This window comes from Vanacampus margaritifer, chromosome 9 (assembly GCF_051991255.1).
Source record: "Vanacampus margaritifer isolate UIUO_Vmar chromosome 9, RoL_Vmar_1.0, whole genome shotgun sequence".
NCBI lineage: Eukaryota > Metazoa > Chordata > Actinopteri > Syngnathiformes > Syngnathidae > Vanacampus > Vanacampus margaritifer.
This window is the reverse complement of record NC_135440.1, coordinates 16,356,058-16,372,140: the sequence shown is the minus strand read 5'-3', so window position 1 is coordinate 16,372,140 and position 16,083 is coordinate 16,356,058. Positions and strand designations below refer to the sequence as shown.

General features: G+C 40.3%; 2 protein-coding genes across 3 annotated transcripts in view; one reads left to right on the top strand and one right to left on the bottom strand.

Moving 5' to 3' along the window:
- Positions 1-30: 30 nt before the first annotated feature.
- jazf1b (JAZF zinc finger 1b) lies at positions 31-15,236 on the bottom strand. Of its 2 annotated transcripts, none has more exons than XM_077574904.1 (5): positions 15,002-15,236; positions 4,445-4,517; positions 3,795-3,991; positions 3,278-3,447; positions 31-2,054 (listed from the first exon to the last, which is right to left on the bottom strand). In XM_077574904.1, exons 1-5 carry the CDS (start codon positions 15,114-15,116, stop codon positions 1,875-1,877), a joined length of 735 nt encoding a protein of 244 aa, XP_077431030.1. In that variant the 5' UTR covers positions 15,117-15,236; the 3' UTR covers positions 31-1,874. The 2 variants fall into 2 exon arrangements, with proteins under 2 accessions (XP_077431030.1, XP_077431032.1); XM_077574906.1 differs by lacking the exon at positions 15,002-15,236 and adding an exon at positions 5,342-5,738.
- creb5b (cAMP responsive element binding protein 5b) overlaps positions 15,064-16,083 on the top strand; it is a 72,554-nt gene continuing 71,534 nt past the window's right edge. The window contains exon 1 of the mRNA XM_077574901.1: positions 15,064-15,262. The gene's annotated coding sequence lies outside the window, so the exon portion shown is untranslated. The remainder of the gene's footprint in view (positions 15,263-16,083) is intronic.

The window sequence follows — 16,083 nt, the reverse complement described above, 5'->3', positions numbered from 1 at the left end:
AATACACTCGCTGTACAATATAGCCAAGATGTCTGGCAGTAACACAACTTGCCATTGGACTGCAGTTCCATGCCAACACATTTTTAAACACGGTGGTAACTTCTACATTCAATTACACGCTGTAATTATCCTGGAGCAATATGAAAACGAGTACAAAGACAAGTCAAGGCCCCCTTTATTTATTTATCCTCTTTGGAACTGTTGGAAAATGCCCCTAAGCCATAAATACTCAGGTCATTTTGCAGGGATTTTTTTTTTTAGTCTGGCCCTTTGAAGGACTTTGATAGGAAAAAGGTTTCACAGGACAGCGAGGCTCTGGCTGCCCTCACTGCTGTTACGGAATGGTTCACAATTCAAGGCAAGGACGAACGTCACGAGACCAGAAACACTGGAATTTTGGTGCTCATTTTTGCAAATGGCTGCCACATATACTGTATATATTTACAAACATCAGAAACGTCAAGGTTGGCAAAAATGCTCGTTTGTTGGCAACTTGTTCCACAAAACAAAAAGTGCTTGAAAAACTGCATAGGGAAAATGAAGCTAAACGATATCGAGGAGAGCTTTGAAACACTGATAGGACACGATTTGGGTGGAGGCTTGCTGAAATGCTTAGAAACGACACCTGAGTTCACCCATGGGCACTCGGGTGTTGGCGAAGTGAAATGAATAATAAAACATAACCACACTGATTAAAATGAACTGAAATGTCAGCTAATATATCCACACTGGCCACAGAAAAAAAAAAAAAAAAAAGTATTTCAGTTACACTACTAGTTGTGAAATACGTCCACACTGTAACTGTGAGAATAAAGTTGAAATATTCCAAGAAAAAAGGTCATGTGCAGAGAATAAATGCAGAAAATCTAGAATATATTAATAAAATTGGCAAGGCTGACAACCAGTCCAGGGTGCACGCCGCCATTTCCTCTGTCAGATGGGATAGGCTTCAGCGTAGTACAATAAATGGATGGATAGATTTAAGTCTTGTAAAGTTATCATTTTTAATTTTAATATTACCACACTTTTTTAAAACATAAATTTGGGAGTTTTTGTTGTAATATTCTAATTTTATTTATTTGTTTCAACATTACAACTTGTTTTGTAATTGTGACTTTTGCTCTTGTAAAATTATATATTTATATTTTAAAATGGTAATATTACAACTTAATACTGTAATTGTAAAAGTAGTATTTATTCCTCATAAAGCTGTCTCTTTAATTCTCATAACATTTTGACTAAGTTATTTCCATCCGTCCACTTCCTGTATTGCATAATCTCATTTCGGTCACGGGTGTGCTGGAGCCCATTCTAGCTGCACGTTGGCTAAGAGGCAGTTTACGCCCTAGATTGGTCGGACTCGGCAGCCAATTGCAGGGCACGTATAAACCATTCACGCTCACATACATTCACACTTAAGGGCAATTAACCGGTCTGGTTAAATATTATGAAATACCTTCTATAAAATGAGCTGTCTCATCTTTATAAAGGAAGCCCTTGTGTTTCGATTGTGCAGGTGTACCTAATATTGTGGCCAGTGTGTGTAAATTGGCGCCTGTGGTTCCCGTTGGCACGTCGTTGAATGACAAAGGCATGTTGCAAGTAAAAAAAATTTAAAAAAAGTAAAATGAAAAATCTGTCTCATTTAACCATCACCAGCAAGCAATCTAAGAAAAATAAAAAAATATTGCAGCTTCAATGTGCAAATTACAAAAACGGTGACCTACTTTTACGATTGAACGTTCAGAATAAAATTTAAAGCATGCAACAACAAAAACAAATCTAGTGTTTTAGCAAGGAGAGATGATGAAGCTGAAGATGAAGAAGAGGAGGAGAAATCTGCTGGTGACGGCGGATATCGTCCGCCTCGACTGCTACTGCTGCATCTTACGATGGATGACGTCGACAGAGACGGGCGGGTGGAAGTTGATGGTGTGGTGCCGGAGACCCTGAGATGTCTTGTAGCTCTTGCCGCAGCGGCACTTGAAGGGCTTGCGCACTCGTATCTGCGCCCGGTGGCCGTTCTTGGCGTGATACTTGATGCCGTTGACGTTCTGCAAGGAGAGAAAAAAAAAAGTTGGATTTGGCGTGTACGAGCAACACAAAAAAATTGCTTATAAAAGTTCCGATTTCTCGTTAAAGAACGTTTATAGGATAAGACACAAAAAAATCGATAATAAAGATAAGAAAAGTCTATGTTAATCATCAATAACATGCAAATACATATGACAGAAGTCAATTTGAATGTCAATGCTCGCTGGCGTGAGCTCAAAAACAACGCAATGCGCTTGTCCTCATGGGAAATGCGGTCTTCCTTCAGGCATAACATTACCGCATATGGCCTCACCATAATGAATGTTAACTAAAAGTTCCTTAGTGTTGCTTTGAAATTCTTTTTTTGACATTACTAACCCTTATAAAATATTGACTTTTTTTTTTTTTTTTACAATATTACAACTTTACTTCCACATAATGAATGCTAATATTTAACGCTTATAACAAATATTTCAACTTGAAAATATTTCAACTTGACTTTAGTGATATGAGGACTTTTTGTGTAACATAAAATTGAGAACCTTATTCAATATCATCACTTTACTACATGATAACATAATTCTAGTAAAATTTGGGCTGTTATTTTTATTTATTTATTGTTATTTAAAAATATATATATCTCAGTACAACTTCATTTTTGTAAGATATGATATTTCTTGAAATATAAAATTTATTTATTCCCATTAAATTAGGATTTTTTTTCTCATGATATTCCAATTGTCTTGAATTATTATGATGAGGATGATATAATGGGGCCCATGCCGGCCTTATTTTAAGAAACCAATAGTTCAGGAAAATTTTTTAAAAAATTCTGACATGGAGTAAGTCCTCCTTATCAGTAGATGGCGCTATACTGCGGCAGTTTGACACATCAACGAATGATCATCTAAGTCAGAATTTTTTTTTTTGTCATTGTGTTCAATTGAATTTTATATCTCAAAAGTACTATAAGTATTGGTACTTGGTATCAGTGAGTACTTTCTTGTACTGGTATCGGTCTGAAAAAAGTAGTATCAAACATCCTTCATTAAAAACTTTTGTAACAGGTCTTTAATTTCTATATCACACCTACTCTTTTTTTGAATGAAGCATTTTCTCTAAAAAAAAACTAAATCTTTACACTCATAATATTTCAAACTTATTGTAATTTTATCCTCAGAATTTTTTGGGGGGTCCTAGTACCCATCCAGACATGTGCTAGCGAATGCAGCGTGCAAGCAACCTTGTATCTCTTTTTGCAGCCCGGGACGGGGCAGGCGAAGGGTTTCTCATCACCGCCGTTCATGCACATGGAGCTGAGGATAGACTGGGAGCTGATGGCGCTCTCCGTGGTCCAGGACTCATCGCTGTCGGACTCATCAAAGTCCACTTCCTCTTCGTCGCACTCGCTGCCTGCGTGTGTGAAGTCACAAGGAAAAAGAAGAAATTAGTCTACTGTTAAACATGCCAAGAAGTCAGCTGGTGACTTATTGAGGCTGGGGAAGTATAAGAGTAGGCATCCTAATTTTGGACAGATTAGACCTTCTTCCGCATGTCAGAAAAAGGCTCCATGGCCTTGATCTTTCTGTCATCCATTAGATAGTTCAACTCAGACTTCTAATAGTTACTGTTATTATAACATCACAAGCATTAAAAACAAAAGGACCAGCAGAAGATCTCCAGAACTTTTCAATTGATGCAGTGCCCCGGATTCAAAGGGTTGATAGCTAAGCGTGAGTGGCCGCGTGGAGGACTGTTACCTGTCGGCGTGCTGCTGCGAAAGGACGATGAGGGGGTGATGGGCGGCGTGACGGGAGGGGTGAGGTTGCCGCTGGCGTGGCGAGGCGGCGCCGACACGCTGCTGCGACACAAGCTTCCCGTTAACGTTAGCGACAACTTAGGCTGCATCTTCTTCTTCAGCGCCTCGTGCTCTCGTCTCGCCGCTTCGGTCATGAACCTGAAGGAAGATGGAGCGCCAATATAAAAAGACAGCTCGGTATAGAACACCACCAGCTCTCGTCTAATAAGTCAAACACATGGGGTTTATAGACAGTTGGTTTAAACGCACGTCATTTAAATGAAAATGTTGAAGCAAAAAAAAGTGGAATTAGCAAATTAAGTGATAACCACATTGACGTGCTTTTACGCGTGCTGGGAGGCACCGGCGGACGTTTTTGTGTAATGCGCCACTCAGTCACCATATCAAAGTTGACTCGGCGTTGTAAAAACAAACCAGCTACCAAATCCTGATTCAACTCCGCTAAACGATCCCCCAGATGACGTCCGAGATGGCTGTTGGGTCTTCAAAGGAGTTTTCCGAGGGCTCCGCGCTAACAATCGGTGACGCACATGCAGCATTTAATGAAACGTTGGTCGACTCATCTTGTCGCTTGGTAGTTTTTTTTTTTACCTGTTAATGTAACTCAGTGCGACGTAGGTGGGCTGCTGCTGCTCCTGTTTCTCCAGAAGGCGGGGGTCTGTGTCTGAGGGAGACAAAAAAGGGATTGTTGGGATTAGCAAGGAAGCGTGTGAGGTGATAAGGAATACTTTAAAGTGTCTTTTAATAAGTTAAAATGTGTTTAAGGTGAGAGATGTTTTTATGTTCTCCATATGTGCAGACAGAACTTTTTGTGTTAGTCTTGGTTGCTCAGAATTTGCCCATCTGTCGTAAGGTGTTTCACAGGGTTCAATTTTAGGGCCCCTGCTGTTTTCATTGTTTTTGCTGCCCCAGGGTTCCATTTTGAGAAAACAGCAATAATCAATGCTAATCAGCTAAAGGTCATACATAATTACATATATAATCTTAATATTTTTAAATGTGTAAATGTTTTCTCATTTTGTACCCCAAAAAAATAAATGATCGTCGTATTACACCGTGCACAAGCTGCACTTCAGCTTCAAGTTTTTGCCAACATAAATAAACATATATTATTATAAATATATATTATTATACATTCTGCTTGGTCCAAAAGCAGCTTACATAATGAGTGTTTTTTATTTTTTTCAATGGGTCTTAATAAGTTTAAATGCTTAAACATTTTCTTGTTTCGTACCGAACATAAATAATCGTGATTTCAATTATTGCTAAAACAATTGTGATTATTTTTTCCATCATCGAGCATCCATCCATCCAGTTTAGCTTTCCATCCATCTAGCTAGCTAGCTCATTAGCGTGCAGTGAAAGATCACCCATCCACCTATCTAGTTAAAAGACAAGGTTCCTGTCCGAATCTAAAATGCTGCACTTTATGAAAAGCTGCTTAGCACACTCGCACATTGCTCATTCATGACTACCCTCAACACACACCGATCTGGGAGCCAGACATCCATCTTGTTTCGCGGCGCTAAACGTACAATAGCCATTCCCTTCGCCCTGAGGTGAAGCAGGCTCGACTTCAAACGTTCCTCACAGCAGCGCCCATAAAACTTCGCTGACTCTGAAACTCCGCCTTCCCTGTCCGTCCGCCTCCGACTGAGCCGTGAAAGCTTGCTACCCCCATGTGGCTGCTTTCCATCCACCCGCTCGTTTACTCACGGCAGCTGACACCGCAGGCTGTGTGCCACGACTTTGTGCGCCGCGCCAAACACAAATACACCGAATTCATCTGTCAGCAAAAAGTGTTGATACACATCCATTTTTATTCTGCTGAAAGGTATTTGATACCAAAATGATAGTTACGAGGCCTAACCAACCACGTTTTGAAGGGTTGTCATTTTCGCCACGTCATTTCCGCTACGTCATTCTGAGGGCCAATGTGGGAAAGTCTGCGGTCAACACATGTTAAATAAGAGTTGATGGGCTTAATCTGTGTTATGTCATCTTCTCTACATAGTAGTGGATTGGGTAAAAATTACTTCTTCTTTTTTAAACAAAAGGTTACATAGTCCAACATCTCGGGAAATATGGCTTTCACAGCCTGTCACCCCTGTTGTCTCATGGACGTTTTGTCCACAGTAGCCTAAAACATGGCTGCCAGCTAGTCAGCAGCATAGCATAAACGTAGCCTTGGCAGCACTGTTTCTCCTGAGGGGAGAAAAGAAGGTTTCTTATTTGGAGAGAGGCACAGTTTATTTTAGGTGGACAATGCATTTGGTCATAAAACACTTTCTCTACTCGAGTAAAACGCCTCTATTTGAGGAAATACGGTAGTTGCTAGCCTAGCATCCATTTGCTGCCCAGTGAGTAGAGCTGCACAATATATATTGTAGTGTGATTAAAATAAATAAATAAAAAGAATCCTTGATTTGTTTTTCTTATATTGTTTTCTGTAGTTTTTATTTATTAATTGTTTTATTGTGTCCTTTTAAAATATCAGCTAGTTCCTACTGTACAAGATTGATACATCAAATTTATTCTTTTTGTGTCTAATTTTACACACATTTATTTATTCAAAACACTGAACATTAAACATACAAATAGATAACGAAAAATAGTAAATTACAGGTATGCCTTTACATGGACTAACATAGCACTAACATAGGCTGACATTCACATCGGCCACATGACAACTGTATCTAAAAACACACCCGCAGATGCGACAGTTTGTTGATTTAAAAAACTATATCTACTGAAGGTTTACAATAATAAATTTAGGTTTGTGTAAATGCCACATGTGTAAGGTCTGAAATGCTTCAGGAGCTGAGATATCAATTATTTAGTAGGCATTGACAATATTGTTGAATATCCAGGATCCAGGGGGGTGGGCGGTGTCCGCCGGGGGGCGCGTGGGGTGGCCGGGGGGTGTCTCCGCCATTGCTGGAAAATGGGGCGCAGTAATGACGTTGCTAAAGCTGCAACTGCTACTTTTAAATGTTACAATGGTCACTTGTGAGTGGAGTTCAATAAACAGTTGGGCAAGTGTGACAGATTCCGGTGGGGGTTTGGATGCCAATGGTGGTCCGCCAGGCCTATAAAGTACTGGGGGAAACACTGTATATAATTAAAGTATGTTTATACAGTAAAAGGGAAAAAAGATAAGAGAAAAAACATACTATAATCGGGATATATACTGTTATAAGGATATAAAATGACCTACTGGTAAAATTAAATCCATTTCGCACAGCACTCTACTATTATTAGTAGATCTCTTTATGCTATGCGGGTGTACCTGATAAAAGGTCCAGTGTACATACCACTGTTGTTTTTCATATAATTAGGGTTTCCAAAGACAGAGCATCATGCAGAAATTGGCCAAAGGCTGACAACACAAAACACTTTGATGATACTAATCAGCAGGTATGGCTCTTTCAACGCGCGACACTCTCAAGGACACCCCATAACGTAAGCATGTGTTTCATTAGCATTGGATGTGGCGAGAGCGGGACAGCACCACGACCCTCCATCCAAAGTCATGGAAACCCTGTCGGAAAGATGCTGACAAGCGGCAAATGCCAGAGGCGGCTCACAAAGTCATGTTGTTGTGAGCGTTGTGCGTCGGTATGTGGAAGCCCAGCAGAAATTCGCTAATGAGCCTCCGTGAGCGGAATGGCAACCCGCTCAAACAGCAGCGCATCAATCTGTTCCCACACGCTGTAAATCGCACACACCTGGGCACTACGCGGGGGGGGGGGGGGGGGGGGGGACAGCATTTGCTATTCTTTTGGGGCCCACCAGCACTCAGGCCAGGATTTGGGGGACCAGGAGGAAGGTGCCTCGAGTAGAAATGGGAACACCTTGGAAGAAACGACACTGGTGGTCTACCTTGGTGGGCAAAAATTAGCAGGCGAAGAATGGAGGCATTTTAGTCACCATATCTAGTTACAGAGGTCTTTCTATAAAGTCATTAGATGGTTAACATAGAAGGTGAAATGTTTGGTGAGTCTTCAAGAGCTAACCAGAGTTGATTACATAATGATTTTCACTGATGTGAATTCTAATGTCCTTCGTTTTAAAGAAGAAGTCAACCCCCCCAAAAAAATGTTTTGCCAATAATATGTTCTATGCAGCCCCACTACTCTAAATTAAGTATTTTGGTTAATATCGCGTTAGTGGAAGAGTTAAGCAGCAAAATCCAGCAGTTTTTATCAATATCAGAAGGCGGCCATTTTGACACTTGCTGTTGAGTGAAAATGACATCACAGTTGCTCAGGTCTCAGGTAACAACCAATCACAGCTCAGCTTCAGAAAACAGGTGAGCCGTGATTGGTCGTTGCCTGAGCCCTGAGCAACTGTGATGTCATCTTCATACTATGGAGGACAAAAACTGCCAAAATTCAAATTAAATAAATGACTAAAAGTGAAAATAAAAATGGATATTAAAAAATATGATTCAAAAATTAAATACAAATGTATTTATTTATGTATATACATTTTGGGTTGTTTTTATTTTCATTTATATAATTTTTTAAATTAAAATTTCGAATGATATTTTATTATTTATTTTTCGATAACTGCTGTTGGTCCAAAAAAGACTCTGTAGCAATACAAAAATTACAACCAAAATTCTACCTGATCAGCAGCAGGACTCTAGTGTGTGGTCTAACGAGCAATAACAAAACGTCATGGGAAGTTGAGCAATATCCGTGCAGACTTCTAATTGTGACAACTCTTTCGGATAAGTTGAATTTACTCAATAAGACACTGGGATCAAAACACAAGGAGAAAAAAGTATTCCAATTAGAACATTTATATTGGACGAGGAAACTCTTTCAAATGCCCATCCTGAGTTTGTAGTGGTCACATGATCTCACAGCGTACAACGGGGACCCAACAAACCTTCCTAAGCCAACTAAGGAAGTGACGCCTGCTTCCCGCTAGCAACGCCCTCTACGACGACCCCCCACCCCCCCTCCACCACCACCAACACGACCACCACACCCCACCCTCACCGTCTCACACTCACGCCTCTCATTTCCACCGTCGTCTGGCTTTCCCCATCCACCCTCAAGGCCAGATGTACCGTGGGGTAAGAACCGAGTGGCGAGCCTTACGGTGACATGTTTATGACGGCTGCGATCAGCGGGGGACGCTAGCAGCACAGGCGATTCATTATGATGTGGCCTCAAGAAGGAAATGAAACAGCAGTCGAGCTCCATGTGTAAGCTGTAGGAGCGTACTCAAAACACAGAGAGCAGTTAAAACAATCCGTCAAAAAACGTGATTTTGGAAAAAAGAAAAGAAAAGATTAATCTGACGATTATTTAAAAATATACATTTAATGCATAAAATTGTGTTCCCACAGCATTTGTATGTGAATATTTGTTATTTTTAAGGAAAAACACTCCCCATTGTCGATGCTAACTTCCTGTTAGCATTTGAATGGGATCTTCCCTTCACTTTTAGCGCTAGGCTAGCGATGTTTTAAAAACGAAGCATGTTTTGTGTTTAAATATATAGTGGATGTAATTCTTATCGTCGTGTGTTTAGTTTTACAGTTCACTCCAACTTCGGTGTCATTAAACAGCTTAAAGGACGCTAAGGGACAACAGAATAGCCAGACTAACATACGCTACACACTTGCTAGTTGCTAATGCTACGCAAGCAAAATGGTGCATTTAGGGTACTTTCATAGCTTGGGAAACGTCGGTTTTCTTCGACGATAACGCTTTAAGGGGAAAATAATCGGCCATTTGGCCCAATTGGCCGATTAATCGGTCAAGTCATATTAGCATAGAGGCTAGTGCTAACAACACGAGAGATGTCCTGTCTGGGCCATTAAGTAGGGGGTAGCCATGGCAACAACAACTTATTTTGAATATTTTAAGGTGCTAATTTTATTTTTTAAGTATTTATACATTAAATGTGCCCACAATATGCGCAGGTCAGTTGCAGTATAAGTGAGTAGTACAGAAAGGAATGTGACAGCTTTTACAGAGGAGGCGCTGAAGGATTGTCTCAATGTCATAGACTGATTTTACGTATAGATTATATTTTTATGAAAAATAATTTTTAAAATGGGGTAGACATCTATTAAGTGAGAAGTCTCTTTCAGAGGAAGGCTTTAATTTATACAAACATTTTTTGACTATTAAATAAAATTGCTAGCATGTCATACATCATGTCAAATAAAATGGAGTTTCAAACGAAAAAAAACCCCGTTCACATTACTCTACTGATGATTTGTTTACATGATTCGGTGCTCCTGTTTTGGTTAGCAACTAAGTTAGCAGGCCTTCAAATCAGCTCTGTATTTAACTAATTGCCGTTTGTGTGTGGAAAAATATAACAAGATAATCTACAAGATTTTCAAACAATCCAATTAAGATAGCAATTAGCATTATCGATACGTTTCGACAGGCACGGAAGATGACAGTCATCGCACAGGAACAGGAGCAGTGGTGTCGGGGGACGGGGAAATCTAATTAGGCCAACCAGGTGCACAGATCAGGGGACTAGTTGGTGCTTTCGCAAATTTATTACTTCCACACAGTTTTTCGGGTGGCGTGGGGGAGGGGATGTCGAGCAAAATCTTCTAAATGAGCCTCCAGTGAGGATTGGCAACAAGCAGACTGATTGTTAGCTAGCTTTGGACACTGCGGGCCATCATGACGCCAGGCCCCAGCAGCGCGCACACACACAAACACAGGTCTTAATAACACTCACTGTGTGCTTGGAGTCAACTTGGACCTGGTTTCTTAGCAACAAAGCAAACATTTGAGTGAGGTTTTTCCTGCAACACATACCCAGCAGACCACTAAGGACATCTTTCAAGCTTAGAAACTTGATTTAAGCTCCATGTTGCAATCTTTCCTCGCACGCTGCTTTTCTTCTGGTCCTTATTAGTATCTGCTTTTTCATTGTGGGTGAATATGTTGAAAAAGTTGGAAGCCATTAGTGAGCTATCATCTGCCCCCTTTTTTTTTTTTTGCTGATGTTACCGCTTCCATTATCACCATATTGCAACTGTGGTATTGATTTAGTCATGGGAAGTACCGTGGAGGCGCTGCCATGAAAATATATATTTTTTCCAATTGCAAGGGGAAAAATTATGTAGAAGAATGAATGTTTTAATACAAGAAAAATTTTCTTGATTTTTTTTTTAAACAGTTCTTTCACAATATTACAAACATATTTTCATAAAATGATGACTATGATGACTTTGTTCTTGTCGTATTAAGACTATTCTTGTAAATGAATGTTTGATATCCCCTTTTTCAGAACGATACAAGTACTTAACTCTCTTAGTAGGGCTGATTTTTATTTTTATTTTTTAAATATTACTAACGTTCTTAAAGGATTTTTCAACTCAACTTTATTTGTAGAACACTTTAAAACAACCACCAGCATACAAAGTGCTGTACATGGAGTGAAAAATTGTCATACAATAACAAAGCGTCAAAAACAATAAATTAATTATATCAAAAACTATAAAACTAACACCATAAAACCTACATTTTCCTTTTCAGTGAGCCCACAATATTCATCATGGACTCCCACGCTGACTCGCAGTACACTACATGGACAAAAGCATCTACAAGGAGAGAAGCTGTCAAATACGAATTTTGTCCCTTTTGCACCACTCATAGTTGGGCAGCGCCATCTATTGTCTGTCAGCCTCACCAGGCAGCCTGTTGCTCTGCAAGGAGAATGTTGCTTGTTTTCCAGGCGCCTAATTACAAAGGAGAATGTGCTTTGTGCAGCAGGCCACCAGATGAGGAGGAAGAGCGGCCAAATCAGGCGCTCTGCCTGTAATTACGCTTCACAGGCACTTGGCACGGCGTGCAAGATTTCGCACTTCTTCCAGTGGGCACAGGCCAGCGCACAATGGGGGTGGGGGGAGCGATTAGGGGGGTACAAAGTTTTTCCACACTAATTGCCTCATTATTCCCCAATAAGTCCATTTTTTTTTCTCTCCCCTTGCGACTAACACTTTAGACACACGTACTTCACACAATGACAGGGGAGAGGATATTAAAGCCGTTGAAGCAACAAACAAGAACAACAGAGGCAGCTGGGCCTTGTCAGCTTCAATAATGAGACTGAAATATTACATGGAGGAGGAGCTAACCATGCTAAAAAAATTGAGCAGGAGAATTTACTTAAGCTAAAATACATTTGCTCTTGACTATCAAAGCTCACATTAAAAGCATTGCATCCATGGAGGAACGTTGAATAAATATGAAATGACATTTCTAATAAGCAGCTCATTTATATGTCAAACATTAAGGCAAGGAGGAATTAAGCAGATTATCAAACAACAAAAATGAAACAGTTAAATCTATTGAATGACATTGAGTCTATAACAACAAAAGACACATTACTTGCTATTTCATGATGAAACAACAAGTTTGCCAGGTTTGATATTTGCCTGATCGTTAATGTTTAAAAACTTTAAACACATGCAGACTCTGTAATAAATGAACAGTCACACTTAAATGAGACAAGTGTCTTTCTTAATATATCTGTGGCATCTGGCATGCTTTGTCCCAATATCCCTTGTATCAAGAAATACAGACATAACATGCTTAACTGTATACAAGCACTTCTGAAATGGGGCTATATAAATAAAGTTAAATAGAATTAAAGATACTTTAATGCAGTGGTCCGACCTTTTTGAAGCCGACAGTTGCTTCTTCAGAAATGATTAATGCGAAGGGCTATGAGTTTGATAAACATGTCTGAAGTAATAAATCAGTTCCAGCTACCTTTAACTCTTTGACTGCCAAAAACGTTAAATGACGTTTAGTAAAAACCTACGGAGGGCCGCCAAGGACGTTAAAAGACGTTCTACAATTTTTTTTTTTGAAACGGGTGGAGGAAAGCCTTGGCCAGCTGTGGTGAGTTTCAAGCAGATCTAGTTAGCCTAATGACTATTTTTGGCCCCTAGATGGCAGCAATGACTCTCTTTTGACAAGATTGGGTAGGCGTCAGTAGAAGACGTGAGGCGGAGCTAGAGGGGACAATGGCTGGGGAAGGGAAGAGAACATGGCGACCGGTTGCAAGCAGCTCACACTCGAGCAGTTTTTTTCAAAGACGAAAAGCATCGACCAACGCTAAAGAGCACATTGATGACGACGATGATCATCATCGATGATGATGATGGTGACTCCGAGGTTGGAAGCATTGACGCGGCAGTAGAAGACGTGAGGCGGAGCTAGATGGCTGAAGAAGCGAACAATGGCGACCGGTTGCAAGCAGCTCACACTTGGGAATTTTTTTCAAAGACGAAAGGCATCGACCAACGCTAAAGAGCACATTGATGACGACGATGATCATCATCGATGATGATGATGGTGACTCCGAGGTTGACGCCGAAGTTGGAAGCGCTGACGCGGCGGCTATGACGACGTCATAAAGGTTCACGGGCTAGCGATGCTAACACCGGAAAACACGGAGCACAACCGAGCACGCTCAGGCGGACGCTCAGGCGGACGCTCAGGCGGACGCTCAGGCGGACGCTCAGGCGGACGCTCAGGCGGACGCTCAGGCGGACGTTCAATCGGACGACGAAGAGTGCCCCGAGTCCAATGCATATTCATCGGAGCAGTGGGTACAGTCTGCTACTTGCTATTCCCCGGAAAAAAAGGCCGTCAAGAAAGTGTAACGTCTGCACACGAAAGGGACAATCGGTAGTGAAACTACTCTGTTGTGCAAATCCTGCTCCCTCTCCTTGCACGCAGGAGAGCGTTACAAAAAGAAAAACTGTATTTGAAACGTCCACATAATTGTAAATAGTACCACAGTTGCACACATTTGTAAATAGTTTGCGAAATTGTTTTGTCAAATTGTTACACTGTTAAATGGAAATAAATGTATTTTGCAATCCAAAAACACTTTTTCATTGTTGGTGGTAAGTGTTTTACAGAAGTAAAGCACTATTTAGGTGTTTGTGGCATCATTCATGGACAAAAAGAAGTGTAGAATTCACTAGAGTGCATGAAATAACATCGTTTCACAAAAAGCTCTTTTTCTCCGCTTTTTGTTTCAAAACAGAGCATTTCGGTGAAACTACCCATTTTCTATTGTTGATTACTGAAGAACGGAATGAGGTAGAAACAAACTTTTCTCTGATGAAAGATGAGAGTTCAATCTTTCATTTGGTTGTATGTGTGTTTCCATAGTCCAAACACAACATTTTCTGTGGACCTTGAAAGATCAGTCAAAATGCTTAAATCGGCTGGCACTGGTGACATCCCATTTCTGAAAACGTCTGGCAGTCAAAGAGTTAATGATGGTATTATTAGGGCCTGACTGATTTAAATCGGCCATTATTAGCTTTTAAAGTGGACAGAAAATGGCAACAAAATAATAATAATACTGCAGATTTTTTATTTTTTACCCATTAACACTTTGCAACATAGAACAAAGATAATGGAAGTTCAAACATCCCCCACCCCTCAAATAGGCAGAAAATCAACCAATATTTTTAAATTTTCTCTCTGTTGTAAAGTTAAACACTAAAAGACAAAGTATTGTAAAACAGTCTAATGTTTTGTCTGCAATTGTATTTTTATTAGTTGTTATGTTACAATTTATTGACGTGAAGTCACAGATCTTGTTAATGATTTATCATAATTATTAGGAACAGATAAATATGGTTGGGGAGACATTCTGTCTGTATCCCAACATTTAAAACATGTAGCTCGTCACAATGTGTCATCTTTTAAAAAGACAGCTAAAGTTAACATTTGGAATAAAGCTATCTCAAAAGTGTTTCAATGGAATGTAAAAAGTTTTAAAGTAGCTTGATGTTGATGTAGACTGCGAGCTAACCGAACTTCCGGTAGTTTGGCGCGCGGGGCCTTCACACTGCAATAAATTCCGCACGAGCGAGAAGACAGAAATGTCAACAACTCTTCTTCCTGGTGCAGTCAAAAAGGCATCGAGGTGTAGTGACATGTTCCCGTGCGGACAAACGATGTGCTTACGTCACGATGTGATGGACAGGAAGTAAAGTAATAATAACAGGCGAAGAGCGACTCCCACCACACCTAGCAACAGGGTTGTCAAGGAGCAGGAAGCCACCGGCTAGCTGCTTAGCCTAGCCGCTAATGCTAACCGCAAAGCTCGGCCGTCGGGCGCTCTTACCGATGTGGTTATCCTCGATGTGCAAAATGAGCTCGGCCAGGGAGTCAAAGTGGAGTCCGCAGCTGCCGAACCTGCACGCGTTGGAGAAGAAAGAAGCAGCGGCGATGCCTGTCATGGTCGCTGCAGCATTGGAACCGCGGGGTAGCTCGGCAGCGGGCTGACGGCCGGAGCGCAGCGGTGAGAACAGCTGGAGCTGCAGGGGCGGTGTGCTACGCGCCGGCCGGGACTTTTTCTGAGCTGCGTCAATCGCCACGCAGACAGGTAATGTTACCGGAAGTAACTTGCCTTGCCCTTCACAACAAAAGCACTGTACTGGGGAAATAATGTCAAAGTTGTAATTGTCAGCAATGAGCAATAGCTCTTATAATTTAAATGTTTATATAGCAATAGAAAAAAAACAGTAGACTAAATTAACAGGCAGAGGTCAAAAAGACAAAGGATATTTGTAGGTTTTACTTCTTCCTCCACCTTTTCGAATACCGTACTCCTTGTATCTTTTATTTTTATGTATTGAATTCAAAATTACGTCTTTGAAATTCATTCATTTATTCATTCAGTTTGTAGAAATCTGTACCGACAACAACCGTATCGCTGATAAATATAGTTTATTTGTTGCTCAGGCCACTAATTACATTTGTTCAGAGTCAGTTAAGTCAGTGTGGTATGTTGATTAATTTTTTTAACCACATCTTTTTCGTGATTGCTAAGGAAAGTGTTTACTTGAAAAGAAAAAGACTATGTCCACAGTCTTTATTCCGGACCACCAAACACAATTTACAATTTTATATCGTCACGTGTCCTTCTGAATTTATTTCATTAATTTATCAGATTTTTCTGAAAATTGGTTAATTAAAATGTATTTGTTCAGATTGATCTTAATATAAGTAATAAAATGCAAAATTTTTGTATATACAATCCTACGTTTTTTTAATTATAGAATAATTATGTATATTTAAATAAATTATCAATTGAGTTATTGGTGTACACTTGCCTGTTGCAAGCAGCATGGGTTAAGTTCCCACGCAGTGACGGTGTGAATGTGAGTGTGAAAGGTCGTCTGTCCCTTTACCCTGAGATTGACT

Excerpts from the sequence above, each read along its gene's own strand:
- jazf1b (XM_077574904.1), bottom strand. The coding sequence starts at position 15,116 with ATGACAGGCATCGCCGCTGCTTCTTTCTTCTCCAACGCGTGCAGGTTC. Across the intron at positions 3,448-3,794 it reads TCGCAGCAGCACGCCGACAG|GCAGCGAGTGCGACGAAGAG; the intron begins GTAACAGTCCTC and ends TCACACACGCAG. Across the intron at positions 2,055-3,277 it reads GCTGCAAAAAGAGATACAAG|AACGTCAACGGCATCAAGTA; the intron begins GTTGCTTGCACG and ends CTCTCCTTGCAG.